Here is a 20,946-nt window from a genome sequence, read left to right as displayed (position 1 = left end):
GGTTTCATTTTATTGATTGATTGATTATACCGGGGATTGGACTCGAATCTCATGCTCTCAGCCTTTTCTGTTTATGCAGCCCTTTACTTACTAGAGCCATGCTGCCAGTTCAAGCTGAGATGACACATTACTGAAAATAAAATATATGTTACCTCTGTGTTATTAAATCCAATATCCCTTCTCACTACCTTCTAGCCCTCCATTCTCAGTATGAAAATATTCTAATGCTCAAGTTTTTAGGTCTTGTTCCTTGTTTTTTGGTGCCAGTCCTGGGATTTGAACTCAGGGCCTGAGCACTGTCCCTGAGATTTTTTGCTCAAGGCTAGGACTCTGCCACTTGAGCCATAGCTTCACTTCCAGCTTTTTGGTGGATAATTGGAGATAAGAATCTCACAAATTTACTTGCCTGGGCTGGCTTTGAACTGTGATTCTTACATCTCAGCCTCATGAGTAGCTAGGATAACAGGTATGAGTCACTGAAACCTGACATGGACCTTGTCCTTTTTTGTATATTCTTACAAGCACATCCATTCTGTTTGTTGATGTTGCTGTTACATTGATATGCCAATTCTGAACCTTCCTGTTTCAAACCTAATAAGCATCTTACAATTTTTTTTTTTTGCAGCCGTGGGACTTGCACTCTGGGCTTGGGCGCTGTCCCTCAGCTCTTCAGCTCAAAGCTAGAGCTCTACCACTTGAGCCACAGCACCACTTTCAGTTTTCTGGTGGTTTATTGGAGATAAGAGTCTCATGGACTTTCCTGCCTGGGCTGGCTTTGAACCATGATCCTCAGATGTCAGCTTCCTGAATAGCTAGGATTACAGGCGTAAGCCACCAGCACCTGGCTAACATCTTAAACTTTTATGTCCAAACCTGCGCTCCTGATATTTTCCATCAGGCTACTTCAACTATGGCCTTTTTTAGCTCAGTAACAAAGCTCTAGTTTAGCTAGAGTTTACTAACGTTACATATCAATTTGTGGGTGTGTGCGCGCGCGTGTGCACACATGCGTGCGCGTGCACACACGCATGTGCACGCATGCATGGGCCAGTTCTGGAGTTTAAAGTCAAGGCTTCTTACATTTTCTTTTTCCCTCAAGTCTGGTGTTCTACCACTTGAGTCACACTGTCACTTCTAGCTTTTTAATGTTAATTGGAAATAAAATAATCTCTCAGATTTGTTTGACTGGGATGCTTTGAATGTCACACTGTCACTTCTAGCTTTTTAATGTTAATTGGAAATAAAATAATCTCTTGGATTTGTTTGACTGGGATACTTTGAACTTCAATCCTCATCTCAGCTTTCTGAGTTGCTAGGATTATAGATGTGAACTACCAGTACTGGGCAGGTCAAAAATTTTGATCATCATCTCTCTCATATCTTTTGGCCAATCAATCAAGTCCAAAAACTTGGGATTCAAAATCTATCCAGAAGCTAACATAGTCCCAATCAATCAATTTTCATCTGGTTTTGGTAACACACTTTTCCCCCCTAGTATTGTACCTTGAACTCGGCTTCATGTTTGCTTCATTTGCTATTTGGCTACTGCTCTTTTACTTGATTCAAGCATCTAGCCTGCCTTTTTGGTTATATTTGGAGATAAGAGTCTCAAGAATTTTCTGCCCAAGCTAGCTTCCAACCTTGATTTTCAGATCTCAGCCTCCAGAGAGAAGCTAGGATTACAAGCATGGCCACCAGCATCTCACTGTAGCAAACCTGTATTTTTTCTTCTTCTTCTTTTCTTTTTTGTCAGTCATGGGGCTTGAACTTAGGGCCTCAGCACTGTCCCTGAACTTTTTTGCTCAATGCTAGCAGTCTGCCACTTGGAGCCACAGCTCCCCTTCCAGTTTTTAGGTGGTTAATTGGAGAAAAGCATCTCATGGGGACTTTTCTGCTTAGTCTGGCTTCGAACCATGATCTTTGGATCTCAACCTCCTGAGTAGCTAGGATTATAGATGTGAACCACCAGCACCCAATTCCCTTTTTTGTTTGTGATAAGGTCTTGAGGTTTAACAGACCTCAAACTCACTGTATGCCCAATGCTGCCTTGAACTATTGTCCTTCCTCAAACTTTCCTTCCTCAGCCATGAATGCAACAGACTTCTAACTAATCTCCAATGCTTCTGCTTCTGTCTTTGGACCACTTTCAGTGTTCTTTCAACACAGCACAAAATAAATTCATTCATTTTTAAAAATAGAAAAAAATCAGAGTGACAATGGCTCATGCCTGAAATCCTACTACTCAGAAGGCTGACACCTAAGGATTGTGGTTTGAAGCCAACACAGGCACTCTTATCTACAATTAACCACCCAAAAGCCAAAAATAGAAGTATAGCTCAAGTAATAGCTCACTAGCCTTGTGCAAAAAAGCTCATAAACAGCACTCAGGTCCTGAATTCAAGCCCCTGGGCCTGCACAAAACAACAACAAAGAAGAAAAGAACCAAATGCTAGTGGCTCATGCCTATACCCTAGTTATTTGAAGAGGCAGGAATTAGGAGAATCTTAGCTAGCCCAGTCAAAAAATTTTAGTCTCAAATCTCAACAGAAAATGTTGGATGTAGTAGTATGCACCTGACATCCCAGCTGTGGCAAGAAACATAAATAAAAGAATCTAGATCCAAGCTGCCCTGGGAAAAAAACAAGAACTTCTCTCAAAATTAAAAAAGGTAGGGTGAGGGCTGGGAAGGTGGCTCAGTGGTAGAGCGCTTGCCTTGCATGCCTGAGACCCTCGGTTCAATTCCTCAGCACCACATAAGCAAAACGAAAAAAAGCCGGAAGTGGCGCTGTGGCTCAAGTGGTAGAGTGCTAGCCTTGAGCTGAAGAGCTGAAGGACAGTGCCCAGGCCCAGAGTTTAGGCCCCACGACTGAACCCTTCCCCGCCCCCCCAAAAAAAAGGGTGGGCTAGGGGCATGGTTTAAGCAATGGAGTATTTCGACAGACCTCAATCCCCCATGCCACCTTCCCCTGCAATAAAAGATCTTGGTAAGACATTGGTCAATTCTTATCTCTTTGTTCCTCATAATTTAAATGGCTTCCCATTTTCTTCATACTAAAAGCCAAAGTGCTTGTAGTAGTCCTCAAAGCTTGTGATCTCCATTAATCTGTGTCTGCCATTCTTCCCATGATCACTCCTGTATAGTTAGACTTACCTCTTACCAATCCTTAGTTTTGTTCTGGGGGTGCAGCTCTAAAGTTTGAACATGGCCTTGTTTTTGCTATGTAATTGCCCTACCTCTGACCTTTTCCTGTAGTCCTTTTTTGCAACAGACATGTACCTGGTCTAGGGCAAGTGGAATGACATACACCAAATCCATCCATTTCTGTTGAAATTGGTGGGGGGCAGGGTCTCACAAACTTTTTTTTTTGCGGTCATGGGGTTTAAATGCTGGGCTTGGGCAGTGTCCCTGCGTACCTCAGTTCACGCAAGTGCTCAACCACTTGAGCCACAGCACCATTTCCTGTTTTGTAGTAGTTATTGGACATAAGAGTCTCATGGACATTCCTGCCTAGGCTGGCTTTGAACCGCTATCCTCAGATCTCAGCCTCCTGAGCAACTAGGATTACAGGTGTGAGCCACCGGCACCAGGCTTCTCACAAACTTTTTGCATAAGCTCACCTCAAACCATGATACTCTCATCTCAGTCTAATACAGAGCTAGGATAATAGCTGTTAGTTGAAAAGGTGTCTTACGAACTTTTTTTTTGCTGGGACTGGCCCTGAACTGGATGCTCTCCATCTCGGCCTCCCAAGTAGCTAGGACTGTAGTTGTGAGCCACTGGCACTAGGCCCTCATCACAATTTTAAATGGAAACAAATAAAGCAGGAAATTCTAGGTATCCATTTTCATCTCAATGACTTCTTTAAATTTACTCCAAAAGAATTATCATTATCTTTTGTGTGTTTTCACACTTGTTACTGATAAGTTATGAACCACTTAAAAGTCAAAAGTATTACCTAAATACAAGGTGGTACTTTAAATGACAAAAGGGATTTCATCCTTAATGCAAGCATAATTAAACGCAGGCATTTTATCTCTGAGTATTAAGACCACATACAAAGTTGGGCAGACCTATAATCCTGCATTCAGGAGGCTGAGATCTGAGGATCAAAGTTTTGAAGCCAGCCTGAGCAGACAAATCTGAGATTTTTATTTTCAATTAACCAGGAAAAAGGTGAACGTAGAGGTGTGGGCTTACATGGTAGAAAGATAGCTGTGATAGAAAAAACCAGGTGAAGAGTGCAAGATCCTGAGTTTAAGCCCCAGTACTGGCTGGGCTGGGGAAGGGGGCGGGAAGACCAGATAATGAAGGTGAATTTGTGGGTAAGACCTACAATTTTAGGGCGAGGGGAGGAGGAGGTTATAGAAATGGCTATTAGTACAGTCCTTTTTAATTTTAGCTCAGAAAGTTGACAGTCTCAGGACAATTGAATTTCCCTAGCTCTACAAATGGAAGTAAGGTATTTGTATAAAAAGAGAAAGCGGAAGCTGGGTGACAGTGGCTCATGACTATAATCCTAGTTGTTCAGAAAGCTGACAATTCAGGGTCACAGTTTAAAGCCACTCAGGCAGGAAAGTTCTTGCCACTCTTGCCTCCATTAACCAGAAATAAGTCAGAAATAAATAAATAAGTCAGAAATAAAGGTATGGCTCAAGTGGTGGAGCACCAACCTTGACCAAAAAAGCTAGCAGACAGCACCTAAGCCCTGAGTTCAATCCTCAGGACCAGCATAAATATAAATAAGAGGATTGTGGTCCAGGCCTATCTGGGCAAAATTTGGAGCCAGAGCAAAAGGGGCTGGAAGCGATGTTCAAGTGGTAGAGCACCTGCTTAACAAGCATGAAAGCTTGAGTTCAAAACCCCAGTAACAAAAAATAACAATAATAAAACAGATGAAATACTCTGTTTTTAAATGTTGTACCAGCTCCAAAACACATTCATTAGGCTGTATTGGGGTGACATACCTGTTTTAATGGATGCTTGATATTAGTGGTGTAAATTATTTGCACATTACAATAGTTTTAAGTAGTTAGAACGCATATTATTAGTATTTTCAGGGGTTTGTTAGTTTTTTTATATTCAGGTATGTGTTGTTTGTTTTGTTTTTGAAACAGAATTTTGTTGAATAGTCCAGGCAAGCCTAGCACTCATGATTCTCCTGTCTCAGCCTTCTGAGGGATAGGATTAAAAGTATGCACACCAATACCTGACTAGTATATTAAGTGTTGTTCTGAAAGTTGATTACAAGACATTGAATTTTTGCTTTGTAAGATAACATTTTGCCAAGATTCTAAATTTTATTGAGATTAAAAGTGTCTTACAATAAAATGGGGAAAAAATACAAGGCACAGATAGCACTTTGAAATTTAGTATAATGATAACATACCTTAGTTTTGATAGGTATTATCCAAAATGATGAATTGAGAATATGTAGTTTTGAATTTCTTTTTCCAAATTATTGTTTGTAAAAATGTTTTTTCCACTTTTGAGAAAAAATACCAAAAATGTTCTGCCTCTGTCTTCTTGTAGATATAAAACTGATGGGAAAGAAAAGGAAGCAATCCTTGAAGAAGAAGATGACCTCTGGGTCAGAATTCGACATCGGCATATTGCAGTTGTGTTAGAGTATGTCAGTCCATTTCAATTTTTAATTCCATGGTTTTAGATACTAAATATGTCATAGCACATTTTGTAATCTTAAAATTGTTCTGTGAGAATTATACCTAATTTAAAGAATTCTCAATTTGACAGGGAAATTCCGAAGCTTATGAAGGAAATTTCATCAACAAAGAAAGCAACAGAAGGAAAGGTAAGAGCTTTACTTAACTTCCAAAATAATAACAAAGGTGAACTACTTATTTAAGTTTCTATGTTTGGCACATTCTATAAAGAGAAATAGAGAAAACAAACTCTTATTACCCATTATCTTATTTCAAAAATTAGCAGCATTTTGACTGGTCACTTCACTAAGTTTATTTTATTACTATTGTTTTCTTTTTGGCAGTTCCAGAGTTTGAATTCAGGGCCTCATACTTGCTAGGCTGGCACTCTATACTTGAGGTACCCTTCCAGCCCTGTTTTTTGGTGGTTATTTTTAGATAGGATTTTGCCTCTCAGCTTGATGTACACTTGAGCTGTGACCTACCTTCTTTAAGCTTCCCACTTTTGCTGGAATCCCAAGTTACACCACTACATCCAGCTTTTCTCTGAAGAGATGGACTTGTCTACTTCGGCTGCCTGAAACCAAGATCCTGCCAATCTTAGCTTCCTATGCAGCTTGGGATATAGGCTTGTATCATTGGGTCCAGACATGGGGAAGGAGGACCTCATAAACTGCTGTTGGGGCTAATAATCCTCCCAATCTCAGTCACCTAAGTACCTAGGATTACAGATGCAAGCTACTAAACTCAGATAAGGTTAACATTTAGTTGACTAGTTGATTTCATCAGTGCATTATTAGAATTTTTTTTTTTTTTGGTTGGTCATGGGGCTTGAACTCTGGGCCTGGGCGCTGTCCCTCAGCTCTTCAGCTCAAGGCAAGCGCTCTACCACTTGAGCTACAGCGCCACTTCCGGTTTTCTGGTGGTTTATTGGATAGGAGTCTCACAGTCTCTCCTGCCCGGGCTGGCTTTGAACTGAGATCCTCAGATCTCAGCCTCCTGAGTAGCTAGGATTACAGGCGTGAACCACCAGCGCCCGGCTATTATTAGAATTTTTATATTAAAGTATAATATATAGAAGCATAGTACACAAATCTTAAATGTACTGCCACATAGATCAAGTTATAAAATACTGCCATGAGCCAAGTGTTGATAGCTTATGCCTATAATCCTAGCTATTCAGGAGGCTGAGATCTGAGGATCATCGTTCAACACTAGTCCCTGCAGGAAAGTCTGACACTCTTATTTCCAATTAACCACCAAAAAGCCAGGTGGGGCTGTGGCTCAAGTGTTAGAGTACGAACCTTGAACAAAAAACGCTCAAGGACAATGCCCAGGCCCTGTGTTCAAGCCAGGACTGGGAAGAAAAATTGCCATATAATTTTCATTCTAGAATGGTTGCACATTTTTTTGTTATTTCTAAATATTTTTGGTGCTATAAATAAATGCTATTTTTTAAAATTTTATTTTGTTTTGTATCTTTAGACTCTTTGGCTAATATAATACCTTCATTATAATGTGAAATAGAACTGATGGTAATGAATATCCCTGTCTCATTCTTAGGGAAACATGTTCAGTATTCCATCATTGAGAATTTTGATAGTTTATTTTACTTACATGCTTAATGAAATTAAGAAAGTTTCTTATTCTTAATTAGCCAACATGTTTCTTTTTGCTCTTTGTTATATTGGAGTTTAAATTCAGGGCCCTATGATGCTATGTATACTACTTGAATCATACCTCAAGCCCTGTTAGTTTGTTTTTTTCTTTAAAACATGTTTGGTTTTGAGATAGAATCTTACTAGGTGGTTCAGGCTGGCATAGAACTTACTATGAGAGGCCAGACTTGCCTTTAATTAGTATTGCTTTTTTCTTCTTTAATCTCATAACTGCTGGATGCCACCATTCCTGGCTATGAACAAGTTTTTTTTTGTTTTTTTTTATGGTGCTAGGGATCAAACCTGGTGTCTCACACATGCTAGGCAAGTGTTCTATCTCTGAGCTACACCCCTATTTCTGTTTTCTTTTAACTGGCGAATATTGTTGTATTTTATCAAATGCTTCTTCAGAATTTTATTTTTTCTTCTTTATCCTATTAATGTAGTGTTGGTTTTCTAACATTGAATCAGTTGTATCTTTCTAGAATAAACTGTGCTTGGACTTGATACATTCATGATCTGCTGAAATTAATTATGATGCTCTCTTTCATTTTATTATCTGGAAGGATTTGTACAAGACCATTATTTATCTTACTGCTTGAAAGAATTCACCATTTGGGCATGGAGTCTTCTTTATGGAAAATCTTTAGTTATAAATTCTTTAACAAGCAGGCACCACTGGCTCCTACCTACTCAGGAGACAGATCTGAGGATCACAGTTTGAAGCCAAACCCAGCAAGAAAGTCTATGAGACTCTTTATCACCAAAAAGCCAGAGTGAGATTGTGGCTCAAGTGGTAGAGCATTAGCCTTGAACAAAAAAGCTCAAGGACACTGTCTAGGTCCTGAGTTCAAGCCCTAGGACCAGAACAACAACAACAACAACAACAACAACTATATATATATATACATATATATACATATATATGTATATATATATATATAAAGATTTATGTATTTAAATACATGCTTCTTAACAGACATATAGTTATTCAGAAATTTTATTTTTCTTGTCAATTGTGGAATATTGAATTTTCAAGAAATTTAGCACATTTAAATTTTGAAATATTTTATCCTCTCAAGGTGAATAAAATCTGTATTAATATTCTGTTTTCTAATTTTTGTGGTCTTTTACTCATCTTAATTTATTTTCCTTATGTCATTATTAATATTTATATATTGATAATATATGTTTATTATTTAAAAGAACTTTGACTATTGATTTTCTTTAGTTTTATATTGCTTTCTATTTAGTCTTAAGTTTAAAGTTTTTTTCTAGTTTCTTGAGTTGGATGTTTACAACATTTTTTTTATTTACCTTTCTTCTTTCCTACTGTTAATATTTAGACTTATTTCTTTCTTAACATTAGATGCATCCCATGTGATTTGAAATAACTTTTGTGAATTCAAGTCAGTTCATTTTCTAATTTTCATTATGATTTATTTTGGCTATATGTTATTCAGGAATGTATTTTTAAATTTGAAACCACTGGGGAATTTTCTAGTTATCTTTATGCTATTGACATATAACCTAGACAGCAGTCAGATAACAAGTGCTATATGATTTTAGTGCTTTGAGTTTTGTTAAGACTTGATTTATGATCCAGAGTAATACATTATACATATATACAGTAATTTCTTGTGTGCTTGAAAAAAATATAGATCTTTTCTTTTTCTGTTTGTATTTGATAGATAGGGAACAATGCTGAGCATTGAACACAGGGTCTTGTGATTGCTAGGCACAGTACTCTAACACTTGAGCAAAAGCCCCTAGTCCTCTCTTTGGTCTGAGGTAGGGTCTCATTCTAGCCCAGGCTGGCCTCCAGCTTGCTCTTGGAGTGCAGAAATTACAGGGTATGCCACCACCATGCTCAACTTTTTCTTTTAACAGTATTAGGGTTTGAATTTAGGAACTTATGCTTACTAAACAGTGCTCTACTGTTTGAATCCCATCTCCAATCTATCTTTGTTCTGTAACAGGAAGAGAATATAAAATTACCACATGCATAAGCTTGGGTTTGTTATACTTCTGAGGTGTATTTCTTTTCTTTTCTTTACAAAATATATATTTACTGCATACCTGGAGATTCTTCACTATTATGTAAATACAAACTTTCCCTGAAAGATAGTTTAAAAATTTTTCCAAAACAATGGAGACTGTTTAACCTCCATAAGTACAATTACATATAAAGAAATCTCTGCATATTGATATTAAAGTGTTAATGCTAATATCACTAGGTAATATTTGCTGACCAACTTTTTCTGGGCTACTGCCTGACCCAATCAGACTCTGTATCATCTCATTTAATCCTCAGACAACATTAAATACTACTGTCCTCAACAATTTCCAGAGAAGTAAATTTCAATTTAAAATATTTAAGGGGCTGGGAAGATGGCTCAGTGGTAGAGCGCTTGCCTTGCATGCATGAGGCCCTGGGTTTGATTCCTCAGCACCACATAAGCAAAAAGAAAAAAGCCAGAAGTGGCGCTGTGGCTCAAGTGGTAGAGCGCTAGCCTTGAGCTGAAGAGCTGAGGGACAGTGCCCAGGCCCAGACTTCAGGCCCCACAATAGGACCCCCAAAAAATAAAATATTTAAGGTAACAGTGTGTACTGAATGAGGTGGTGAGAAAAGATGATGGAAATCAAGATGGCTATATGATCAGATTGGTTGCAAATGCAGCTTATAAAATATTGATTTATTTCTTTATTTCTTAGCCTTCTAATTTACTTACTTAAAAATATACCCAAGAATACCCAAGAGCCAGGCACCGGTGGTTCACACCTGTAATCCTAGCTATTCAGGAGGCTGACAACTTAGGATGACAGTTCAAAGCCAGTTCAGGCAGGAAAGTCTATGAGACTCTTTTCTCCATTTAACAATCGAAAACGGGGCTGGGAAAGTGGCTTAGTGGTAGAGCGCTTGCCTTGCATACCTGAGGCCCTGGGTTTGATTTCTCAGCACCACATAAGCAAAAAAAAAAAAAAAAAAAGCCAGAAGTGGCGCTGTGGCTCAAGTGGTAGAGCGCTAGCCTTGAGCTGAAGAGCTGAGGGACAGCGCCGAGGCCCAGAGTTCAGGCCCCACGACTGGACCCCCCCCCAAAAAAAAAAAACAGTCAAAAAGCCAGAAGTGAAGCTGTGGTTCAAGTGGTAGAACACTAACCTTGAGTGAAAAAGCTAAAGAGATAAAGCCTAAGTCCTAAATTCAAGCTCCAGTACCAGCGCTGCTAGTGTCTCAAATGATAGAGACTACTTAACAAATGTGAGGACCTGAGTTCAAACTTCAGTACTACTAAAAGATAATAATAATGTAGGCTTATTACTTATATTATTGTATGCTTTCTATTATGTCCTGAATAATTCAGAAACCTTAACACAAGTTTAACTCCATTTATCTCTTTTTTTGTGTGTGTTACTTCTTATATTTTATTTATACTTTGCATATATTATAAGCTCACTGTTGTTTTGGTTTCTTTGGGGATTTGGGGGTTTTGTTTTGTTTTGGGGGTTTTTAGTACTGGTCCTAGAGCTTGAACTCAGGGCCTGGGCATTGTCCCTGAGCTTTTTTTTTTTTTCCCCCCTCACGCCTAGCACTCTAACCCTTGAGCCACAGCTCCATTTCTAGCTTTTTTGTAGTTAGTTGGAGATAAGAGTCTTATGGTAGCCAGGCACTAATGGCTCACTCCTGTAATCCTAGCCACTTAGGAGGCTGAAATCAGAGGATCACAGTTCAAATCCAGCCTGGGCAGAAAAGTCCCTGTGAGACTCTTATCTCTAGTTAACTATTCAAAAGCTGGAAGTGGAGCTATGGTTCAAAGTGGTAGAACACTAGCTTTGAGCAAACATTGTGCAGGGACAGTGCCCAGGCCCGGAGTTCAAGCCCTGTGACATTAAAAAAAAAAGTCTCATGGCTTTCCTGCCCAATCTCCAATCTTCAGATTTTAGCCTCCTGCTAGGATTATGGGCATGAGCCACCAGCACCCAGCTCACTTATTTTTTTGTCTTAAGCACTCAGTGGACTTTTATTACTCATATATTTATCCTGTCTGGTGATGTTTACTCCTATTGCTCTTTCCATCTAGCTAGACTGAATTATCTCAACTTTGGTTTTTTTTTTTTAGGACATTTTGTTTCACAAGTTGTTTTTTCAAAGATATTTTTCTAAACTAAATTTAGAATCTTGTGCTGGCAAGGATTTTTTCTTTTCTATCAATTTAAAGGTTTTAATATATAACTTCTGACATAATTCCTGTTTAAGAAGCTAAGTGAGGGGCTGGGAAGGTGGCTCAGTGGTAGAGCGCTTGCCTTGCATGCCTGAGGCCCTGGGTTCGATTCCTCAGCACCACATAAGCAAAAAGAAAAAAGCCAGAAGTGGCGCTGTGGCTCAAGAGGTAGAGCGCTAGCCTTGAGCTGAATAGCTGAGGGACAGCGCCCAGGCCCAGAGTTCAGGCCCCACGACCGGGAAAAAAAAAAAAAAAAAAGAAGCTAAGTGAAGCTGGGCACTGGTGGCTCACGCCTATAACCCTAGCTACTCAGGAAGCTGACATCTGAGGATTGCCGATCAAAACCAGTTCAGGCAGGAAAGTCCATGACTCTTATCTCTAATAAATTACTCAGAAAACCAGAAGTGGCGCAGTGGCTCAAGTGATGTAGCACTAGCCTTGAGCTGAAGAGCTTAGGGACAGCATTCAAGCCCAGAGTTCAAGCCCCATGACAGACAAACAAAGAAGCTAAGTGATAGCTGGATATTGGTGGCTCATAGTTATAATTGTAGCTACTGAAAAAGCCAAGACCTTGAGGATCAGGGTTCAAAGTCCACGAGACTCCCATTTTGACAATCAGCAAAAACCTGGGCTGGGAATGTGGCTCAAGTGGTAGAGCATCAGCCATGAGGGAAAACTGAGCCAGAATGAGAGGTACACATACACACGGAAGCTAGCTGAATATTTTCTTTTTGACTTTCAATAATTTGACATGATATATTATTCTATGATGTAGGTTTCTTGAATCATTGTGTTACTGTTTCATCATCTTTGTTAAAATTGTAGCCATTTTCTCCTATTATGATTTTTCCCCATTTTTTCCTCTCTAGGACTTAATCACATGTATTTTAGATTTGTTACGTACCATATTCTACATCTCTTACATTTTGTTTTTATGTTTTCCCCTCCTTTTTTTTAACATCTCTAATTTTTTTGTACTCAGCACTTCATGCTCTCACTTGGTTTTTTGGTTTAGGACTGGCTCTCTACCATTTGAGCAACACTCCCACTTTCAGCTTTTTGGAGATAGGAGTCTCATGGAGTATGCCTGGGCTGGCTTTGAACTACAGTCCTCAGATCTCAGACTGCTACATAGCTAGGATTATAGTATATGTAAGTCACCAGTCCCCAGCCCTCCTGCTTTTCATCAGCTGCCTCACGCTCAGGATTGAACCCTGGCTAGAAATAGGTAGCAGGACATTCTTTCTCAGAAATTCTTAGATGTTTTCATCATGTCAAAGCGTCCTTGTTATGCTTTATGACCATGTTAACAGCCTTATGGTCAAAACGCCTTCCACAACTGAGTCTGTAGCTGTAGTTTTACCTGTTAGTTGAAAGGTCATAGTTGATAACTAAAAAAAAGGTTATGAATTAATGCCTTTGGCCAATAATAAATACTCTGCCAGAGTATTTATGATCATATCTCCTATCTTTCATCTATATCTCTATGCATGGCAAACATGAAAGCTTAGACATATATCTTCCTAGTGAGCCAGTCACTTTCCTTCTGGTATCGATGAACATAATTGCCCTGGTTGATTGTCAGTATTTCCTACAAGCCACAGTATCTAGCTTCTATTCCTCTTATTCCAGATTGATGTCAAAATTGGCAAATAGGTTCCATAACCAATTTTTTTCCTTCTTGATGTTAATCAGAATGAGATCTCTCATGAACTTCTTCGTCACCTTAAGAACACTAGAAGACATTGTAGCTGACAGCAGAAAACACTTGGGTTGTTGCTTTTTTAGCTGTTGGAATAAGTCATAAGTCTTATCTAATCCTTGACTACTGCTTAGTATTTTATCAACTTCATCTAATACATGCATCTTAATATTGGAGGACACAGGTAACTGGTTAAGCATATCAAGCATGCTGTCAGGGCTATCTACAATGATATGGATAGTTTCCATCTGTAGCTCCTGCACTTTGGCCACTTCATTGGCACCCCTAGTACAGACATGACAAGAGGTAACCCTATAACTTCCTAATGCCATAGCCACCTTCTTTGTCTCCTAAACCAGACTTTGAGTGGTTGCCCTTAGATCCAAGTTAATCTGCTTCAGAATCCATAATAGCAATTTTATACAGTTTTCGTAGTCCCGGCTTTAATATTACATTATAACCATTGATATAAGGAAGAATGCCTGCTGCTGGATGGCAGAAGGCTTATCAAAACCATAGGCATAAGCTGGGCGCTGGTGGCTCACGCCTGTAATCCTAGCTTCTCAGGAGGCTGAGATCTGAGGATCATGGTTCAAAACCAGGCTAGGCAGGAAAGTCTGTGAGACTATTATCTCCAGTTAACCTCCAGAAAACTGGAAGTGGTGCTGTGGCTAGGTAGCCTTGAGTGAAAGAACTCAGGGACAGCATCCAGGCCATGAGTTCAAGCCCTACACCAACAAAAAAACAAAACATAGGCATACATACCCCAGAGGAAGGACTCAGATTCATGGCCTAAAAGCAACTTCATTGGAGTTATTCTCTGTGATGCTTTAGGCTCTATTCCCTGTATCTCATGATTAGAAATCCTGACTAGCAGACACAATCCTTAGAAACTTACTGAATATTTTATCTGAGTATTAACCAATTTCCTGTTTAACTTTCTGTTAATTTTTAGTTGTACGCTAGCCATTGTGGATGATACATCCCAGTGGCTATAGCTATTGTTTGCGCTACAGAGTATACTGAGTTCCATTCTGGTGGGAGTTAAATTGCTAAAGAATACCTTGTTTCTTTTAAGACTGTGTGTTGTTAGGCAATGTTATGGTGAGAGTTTTCACTTTTTAGTCCTAAGGCATACTGAGATTGAATATCTGGGTATTACTTCTCCACTTAGGAAGTGCTAGCATTTTGTAGTTATATCTAGTAGTTGTTTCCTAGTAGGCCTTTGAGAGTTATGCCCTGTACACATTCAGAATAGGGGTTCACCGCCAATCACTCAGTGCATGTTTGGGTTATGTTCTGGCTGGTGACTTTCTGTCTAGCACCTTTGCTTCCAAACCCTACTTCAGCAGCCTCAAACTCTGGTCTCTTTTTTTTTTTTTCTTTTATTTTGCACAAAGAGATAATTGTTTTCTATTTTAACTCGGCTTACTTTCAGTATGGAAAACATAACCATAGAGAAGAGAAGATGAATTCAAGGATCACTTTTGTGCTTTCTTTCACTCCATTGTTCCTTATCCATTGCCTAAAAACTATTGTTTTATTTGTTTATGTTTATTGTTTTTTATTTGTTTATGGGGACAGAGTCATTTTACTATTGACTGCAATTAGAAGCATCTGAAATTTCTTTAAAATTTTTCCATATGTTTCACAAATAACTAGTTTTGATAATATTTAATACTCCAGGATTGAAAAATTATAGAATAATTAAATCAGAAGTTTACTTAAAATTTTTTCTTTTTTCTAGACATCACTTAGTGCTCTTACCCAACTGATGAAAAAGATGCCCTATTTCCGTAAGCAGATTACTAAGGTAAACAGTATTATATATATTGATGCTTTACTCTTTTTAGCCAATTGATCTCTGTAGTTCTGTATTTGTATCATTTATACTTATTCCAGCTTAAACTTTTTTTTTACGGGGGGGGGGGGGGGTCCAGTCGTGGGGCCTGAACTCTGGGCCTGGGCACTGTCCCTCAGCTCTTCAGCTTAAGGCTAGTGCTCTACCACTTGAGTCACAGCGCCACTTCCGGCTTTTTCTTTTTGCTTATGTGGTGCTGAGGAATCGAACCCAGGGCCTCAGGCATGCAAGGCAAGCGCTCTACCACTGAGCCACCTTCCCAGCCCCCAGCTTAAACTTTTTAATCTTTGTTTGGATCAGCTTAGAATAATGTAAGAATTTACCAACTTAGTAGGAAAATTCAGCATTAAAATTGACCAGTTGGTGGTTGGTATTCTCATGTTTCTTATAATTAATAACATATTAGTAGATTTAATAACATATTAGTAGATTTAGCAGTCTGTAAGTGGTAAGATTGTGTGTGTGTATGTGTGTACTCTGTGTGTATACATATATATATAATATATATATATTATATATTTTTATATTTTTTAAATTTTTACTGATATAGCCCTTATAAATCACTATCATAATAATCTTTACATTTTTGTGATGTTGTTCCCTAGTCAAAAACCAGTGATTTAAATGAAACATTTTGGTGTTAGTTATCAGCATTTCATTTTTCGTTGCCTCATTTTTCATTACTCTCAAATTCAACACAATTTATCGTTTGCTGTCTGTTGATTATCCCCTATCATATTACTACTTCTGACTTCCTTTCTTGATTTAGCTTTTACTTACATGTTACTCCTTTTCACTTATGACCACACATTCCTTCAGACCTATCTCAAAAATTTAATTTTACCATTTGCACAAAAAATAATTAAAATGCTAGAAATAATCCATTCTTCTGTTTTCCAGCAAGTTGTCCACCTTAACTTAGCAGAAGATTGCATGAACAAGTTCAAGCTTAATATTGAAAAGCTCTGCAAAACTGAACAGGTATATGTAGAATCATAAATGCCTATGCTTATATGAACTTTGTGAATTAAAATGTAGGTTTTATCTGCTAAATTTAGTGCTTGTTTTCACAAAAAATAAAAATAAGACTTTTTTTGGGGGGGGTGTCAATTCTGGGGCTTGAACTCAGGGCCTGAGCATTGTCTCTGACCTTTTTGCTCAAGGCAAGTGCTCTACCATTTGAACCATAGAGCACTTCAGGCTTTTTCTATATATGTGGTACTGAGGAATTGAACCCAAAGTTTCATGCATGCTAGGCAAGCACTCTGCCACTAAGCCACATTCCCAGCCCAAAATAAGACTCTTAGAAAGGACCTCACCTAGGAAGTATTTAAGATGCAAGCCTCTACTATGTTCAACTATAACAAAGTACCTGAGATAAATCAGCTTATAAAGACAAAGGTTTATTTTTGACTCACAGTTTTGTTTGTGTTTTTGATGCTGTGAATAAAATCCAGAACCTTGTGCATGCTAAGCATATTTGAGGTTCACAGATTTGGAGGATTCAGGTGTAATCAGCTGCCTTCATAGCTATTTTAAGGCCAGTGGTGAGGCTGTGCATAATGGTGAGGGTATCTTGCAGAGCAAAGCTGCTTAACCCACAGCCATCCTCTATAAAGGCCCACGCTGAATGACCTGAAGGCCTCCCAGTAGGCTCCACTTCAAGTTTCTACCACCTCCCAACAGGATTGTTGTGGGCTAAGGCATTATCACATGGGTCTTTGGAAACACTCTAGATCCAAACTATAGCCCATTAAGAATGGGCTCAGAGGCCCTGAATTCAAACCCTTGTACCACCACACAAAAAAACAGCTTTTCGTATAATGCTTCATCCTAACAGAAATAGGAAGTAGGCAGGCTCGGATGGCTCATGCCTATAATCCTAGCTACTCAGGAGGCTGAGATCATGGTTCAAAGTCAGTGCAGACAGGAAAGTCTGTGAGACTCATCTTCACTAAACTACCAAAACAAAACCAGAAGTGGAGCTGTGGCTCAAGTGGTAGAGTGCTAGGCTTGAGTACAAGAAACTCGGTGATAGCACCTAGGCCCTGAAAGAAGGGAAGGGGAAGGGGAAGAGAAGGGAAAGGAGAGCAAGTTGCATGTAATTTTAAGTATTCTGGTAGCCATATTACAAAAGTAAAATATACAATTTAATAATATATTTGACTTAACCAAATACATTAAAAACATTGTAGTGTGTAATCAGTATGAAGATTACTAGTAAGATAATGATATTGTTTGTTTGTTTTTTTCATACTATGTATTTCAAATCTGGTCTTTTGCACCGCACCACCTCTTTTTGTTGTTGGTAGTGGTGGTTGTGGGGCCTGAACTCTAGGCCTGGGCGCTGTCCCTGAGTTCTTCAGCTCAAGACTAGTGCTCTATCACTTCAACCACAGCTCCACTTCTGGCTTTTTTCTGCTTATGTGGTGCTGAAGAATTGAACCCAGGGCCTCATGCATGCAAAGCAAGCACCCTACCACCTACCACCTACACCTTAGCACCTCTTACTTCAGATGGCCTACATTTCAAGTACTTAGTAGCCATTTTACTTATGCTGGATAGCATACATTTAGATTAATGATTTTCTTCTTTTCTGCTTTATTTTTTACTTTTTTATGAACTACTTATAAGGGATAGTAATATTTTTCTGTAAAGTGTTATCAATATTCCACTAAAGTTTGATGGTTAAATGGGTACATTTAACAAAACTGAATTTTGATTGTAACCCACTGGTTGTATTTTATTTTCATTAAGGACCTGGCGCTTGGAACTGATGCAGAAGGACAGAAGGTGAAAGATGCTATGCGAGTACTCCTTCCAGTTCTCCTCAGCAAAGATCATGATAATTGTGATAAAATAAGAGCAATCCTACTTTATATCTTCAGCATTAATGGTAATGAAGATTTGTTTTCATAAATACATTGAAATATCCAACTCTAAAATCACTGGTTTTTTGTTTTTTTTTTTTTGCCAGTTCTGGGGCTTGAACTCAGGGCCTGGAGACTGTCCCTTAAGCGTCTTTTGCTCAAGGCTAACACTCTACCACTTGAGCAACAACATCACTTCCAGCTTTTTTGAGTAGTTTATTGGAGATAAGAGTCTTACAGGTACTTTCCTGCCCGGGCTGGCTTTAAACCTCAATCCTCAGATCTCAGCCTCCTGAGTAGCTAGGATTATAGGTATGAGCTCATTGTGCCCAGCTAAAATCACCTTTTAACATGTAGTTTACTATTGATCATTGGAGAATCTTAGAAAACTCAAAGGGGAGTTGCTGAAGTTGGTTAAGTAAATATGTGGAAAATAGGAAGTTGGTTAAAGTAAGTATGTGAGAAATAGGAAATTAAGAGAAAACTAAAGGGGATATAATTTGACTGTTCATTTTTTTTAAAGCCAAATTCATGTTCCACTTAAGAAGAATTGGTTGCAGTAGCAGTTATGTGATTATGTGCTTACATTTTTACTTACATAAGGAACTACAGAAGAAAATTTGGACAGACTGATCCAGAATGTAAAGATAGAAAGTGATAGTGACATGATTCGTAACTGGAGTTATCTTGGTGTTCCCATTGTTCCCCAGGTAAGAAGGTTACACTGTATTATATTGGTGTGTGTGTGTCTGTCTGTCTGTCTGTCTGTCTCTATGTCTGTGTCTGTTCTGGAACCTAAACTTGGACCTAACTCTCTACCACTTGAGCCACACACACGTCTAGCTTTTTTTTTTTTTCTTTTTCTTCCTTTGGTGGTTAATTGGAGATAAGAGTCTCATGGAGACTCCTGGGCTGGCTTCAAACTGTGATCCTCAGATCTCAGCCTCTTGAAAAACTAGGATTACAAGTATGAGCCACCAATGCCTGGCTTAGCTAAACTTTCTTTATGTAGGAATCCTTGTGCACATTCATACCATAGATTTTATATGTGCATGCTAGTACTGGGGCTTGAACTCAGAGCCTTGGTGCTATCCCTTAGCTTTTTCTACTCAAGGCTGATGCTCTACCACTTGAGCCACAGCTTTACTTCTAGCTTTCAGGTGGTTAATTAGAGATAAGAGTCTCACAGACTTTCCTGCCTGGACTGGCTTTGAGCTGTAATCCTCAGCTGTCAGCCTCTTGGTTAGCTAGGACTATGGACATGAACTACTAGTATCCAGCCTCTTTTTTTTTTTTTTTTGGTACACTGTAGATTTTGATTATTTTTTTTTAAGAAAAAACTTCTTTCCATTTCCTGATAGTTTTTTTTATTATTAAGTAAACAAATAAATGTTGTTTCTCTTTTCCATATATAATTTGGACACATGTTTTTCTAGTGTATTTGTATTTATGGCTTCTGTTGCAGTTTTTTACTTGTGCTTTTTTATGATTCATTTATAGTAATAATTTGTTATATTTTAGTTAAACATTTAACATTTATGTAATATTTATATAATGCAAAGAAATAATTATATTCTCAAAAAAATGTAAGCTCAAAGCTATGAGTAGAGCTCAATGGTAAAGTACTTGCTTAGTAAGCTTGGTTTCAATTTCCATCCAACACTAAAAAAAGAACCAAAAAAACCTCAAAGTTAAAACTGGAAGAATTCTTTTTAGAATCTCACTCTTTCGCACTAAGGTTTATATTTTTATTTGAGAAAGCATGCCTAATCCTAATCTGATTGTTTTTAAGTAGGTACTTTCACTCTATTTTAAGTCAAAAATAATATTTTCTGGTAAATTGAATTTTTTTTTTTTGGGGGGGGGTCCAGTTGTGGGGCCTGAACTCGGCCTGGGCGCTGTCCCTCAGCTCTTCAGCCCAAGGCTAGTGCTCTACCACTTGAGCCACAGTGCCACTTCCGGCTTTTTTTTTTTTTTTTTTTTTTTTGCTTATGTGGTGCTGAGGAATCGAACCCAGGGCCTCAGGCATGCAAGGCAAGCGCTCTACCACTGAGCCACCTTCCCAGCCCCAAATTAGATTTCTTTTTTTTGGGCGGGGGGGGCAGGTTTCAAATTGTGAGGCCTGAACTCTGGGCCTGGGTGCTGTCCCTCAGCTCTTCAGCTCAAGGCTAGCACTCTACCACTTGAGCCACAGTGCCACTTCTGGCTTTTTTTCTTTTTTGCTTATGTGGTGCTGAGGAATCGAACCCAGGGCCTCATGCATGCAAGGCAAACGCTCTACCACTGAGCCACCTTCCCAGCCCCTAAATTGAATATTTTTGTTAAGAAATATAAAGAATACTATATTATTGGTTTTTAATTTGTTCCTCTATATTAGTCTCAACTAGGCAAACCATTAAGAAAGGATCGATCTGCAGAAGAAACTTTTCAGCTTTCTCGATGGACACCTTTTATCAAAGATATTATGGAGGTAAGTCAATAGCTTTCTCTTTATATTTGTTTGCTAGCCATTTGCATTTTTTGAAAAATGTTTTATTCATTTATTAATTGGGGGTTTTGGTATTTAATTTTCTGAGTTCTTTATATATTAATCTCTTGAAGAGTCTTAAAGACCTCAGGAAAATTCACCACAGGCTGTCTGTACATTAAAAAAAATAAGCTGGCTGGGAAGGTGGCTCAGTGGTAGATCGCTTGCCTTGCATGCCTGAGGCCCTGGGTTCAATTCCTCAGCACCACATAAGCAAAAAAAAAAAAAAAATGCCGGAAGTGGCGCTGTAGCTCAAGTGGTAGAGCGCTAACCTTGAGCTGAAGAGCTGAGGGACAGCGCCCAGGCCCAGAGTTCAGGCCCCACGACTGGACTCAAAAAAAAAAAGCTAATTAATCAAATACAAATACACATGTACTTTATATTTTGGCGGTGCCAGTCCTGGAGCTTGACCTCTGGGCACTTCTCTGGGCATAAGGCTAGCACTCT

The 20,946-nt window shown here is 38.7% G+C and overlaps 1 protein-coding gene across 1 annotated transcript in view; it reads left to right on the top strand.

Annotated features, from left to right (window-relative positions):
- The window catches only part of Stxbp3 (syntaxin binding protein 3), a 70,249-nt gene that overhangs the window by 39,465 nt on the left and 9,838 nt on the right, over positions 1 to 20,946 (top strand). The window contains exons 10-16 of the mRNA XM_042680992.1: positions 5,531 to 5,626; positions 5,753 to 5,810; positions 14,989 to 15,054; positions 16,003 to 16,083; positions 17,860 to 17,998; positions 18,576 to 18,682; positions 20,350 to 20,442. Of these exons, the coding sequence (XP_042536926.1) occupies positions 5,531 to 5,626; positions 5,753 to 5,810; positions 14,989 to 15,054; positions 16,003 to 16,083; positions 17,860 to 17,998; positions 18,576 to 18,682; positions 20,350 to 20,442 (640 nt within the window). The remainder of the gene's footprint in view (positions 1 to 5,530; positions 5,627 to 5,752; positions 5,811 to 14,988; positions 15,055 to 16,002; positions 16,084 to 17,859; positions 17,999 to 18,575; positions 18,683 to 20,349; positions 20,443 to 20,946) is intronic.

Source organism: Dipodomys spectabilis, unplaced genomic scaffold (genome assembly GCF_019054845.1).
Source record: "Dipodomys spectabilis isolate Male_0828 unplaced genomic scaffold, ASM1905484v1 ptg000002l, whole genome shotgun sequence".
NCBI classification, from domain to species: domain Eukaryota; kingdom Metazoa; phylum Chordata; class Mammalia; order Rodentia; family Heteromyidae; genus Dipodomys; species Dipodomys spectabilis.
The sequence above is the reverse complement of the archived record's forward strand: the minus strand, read 5'-3'. Positions and strand labels throughout refer to the sequence as shown.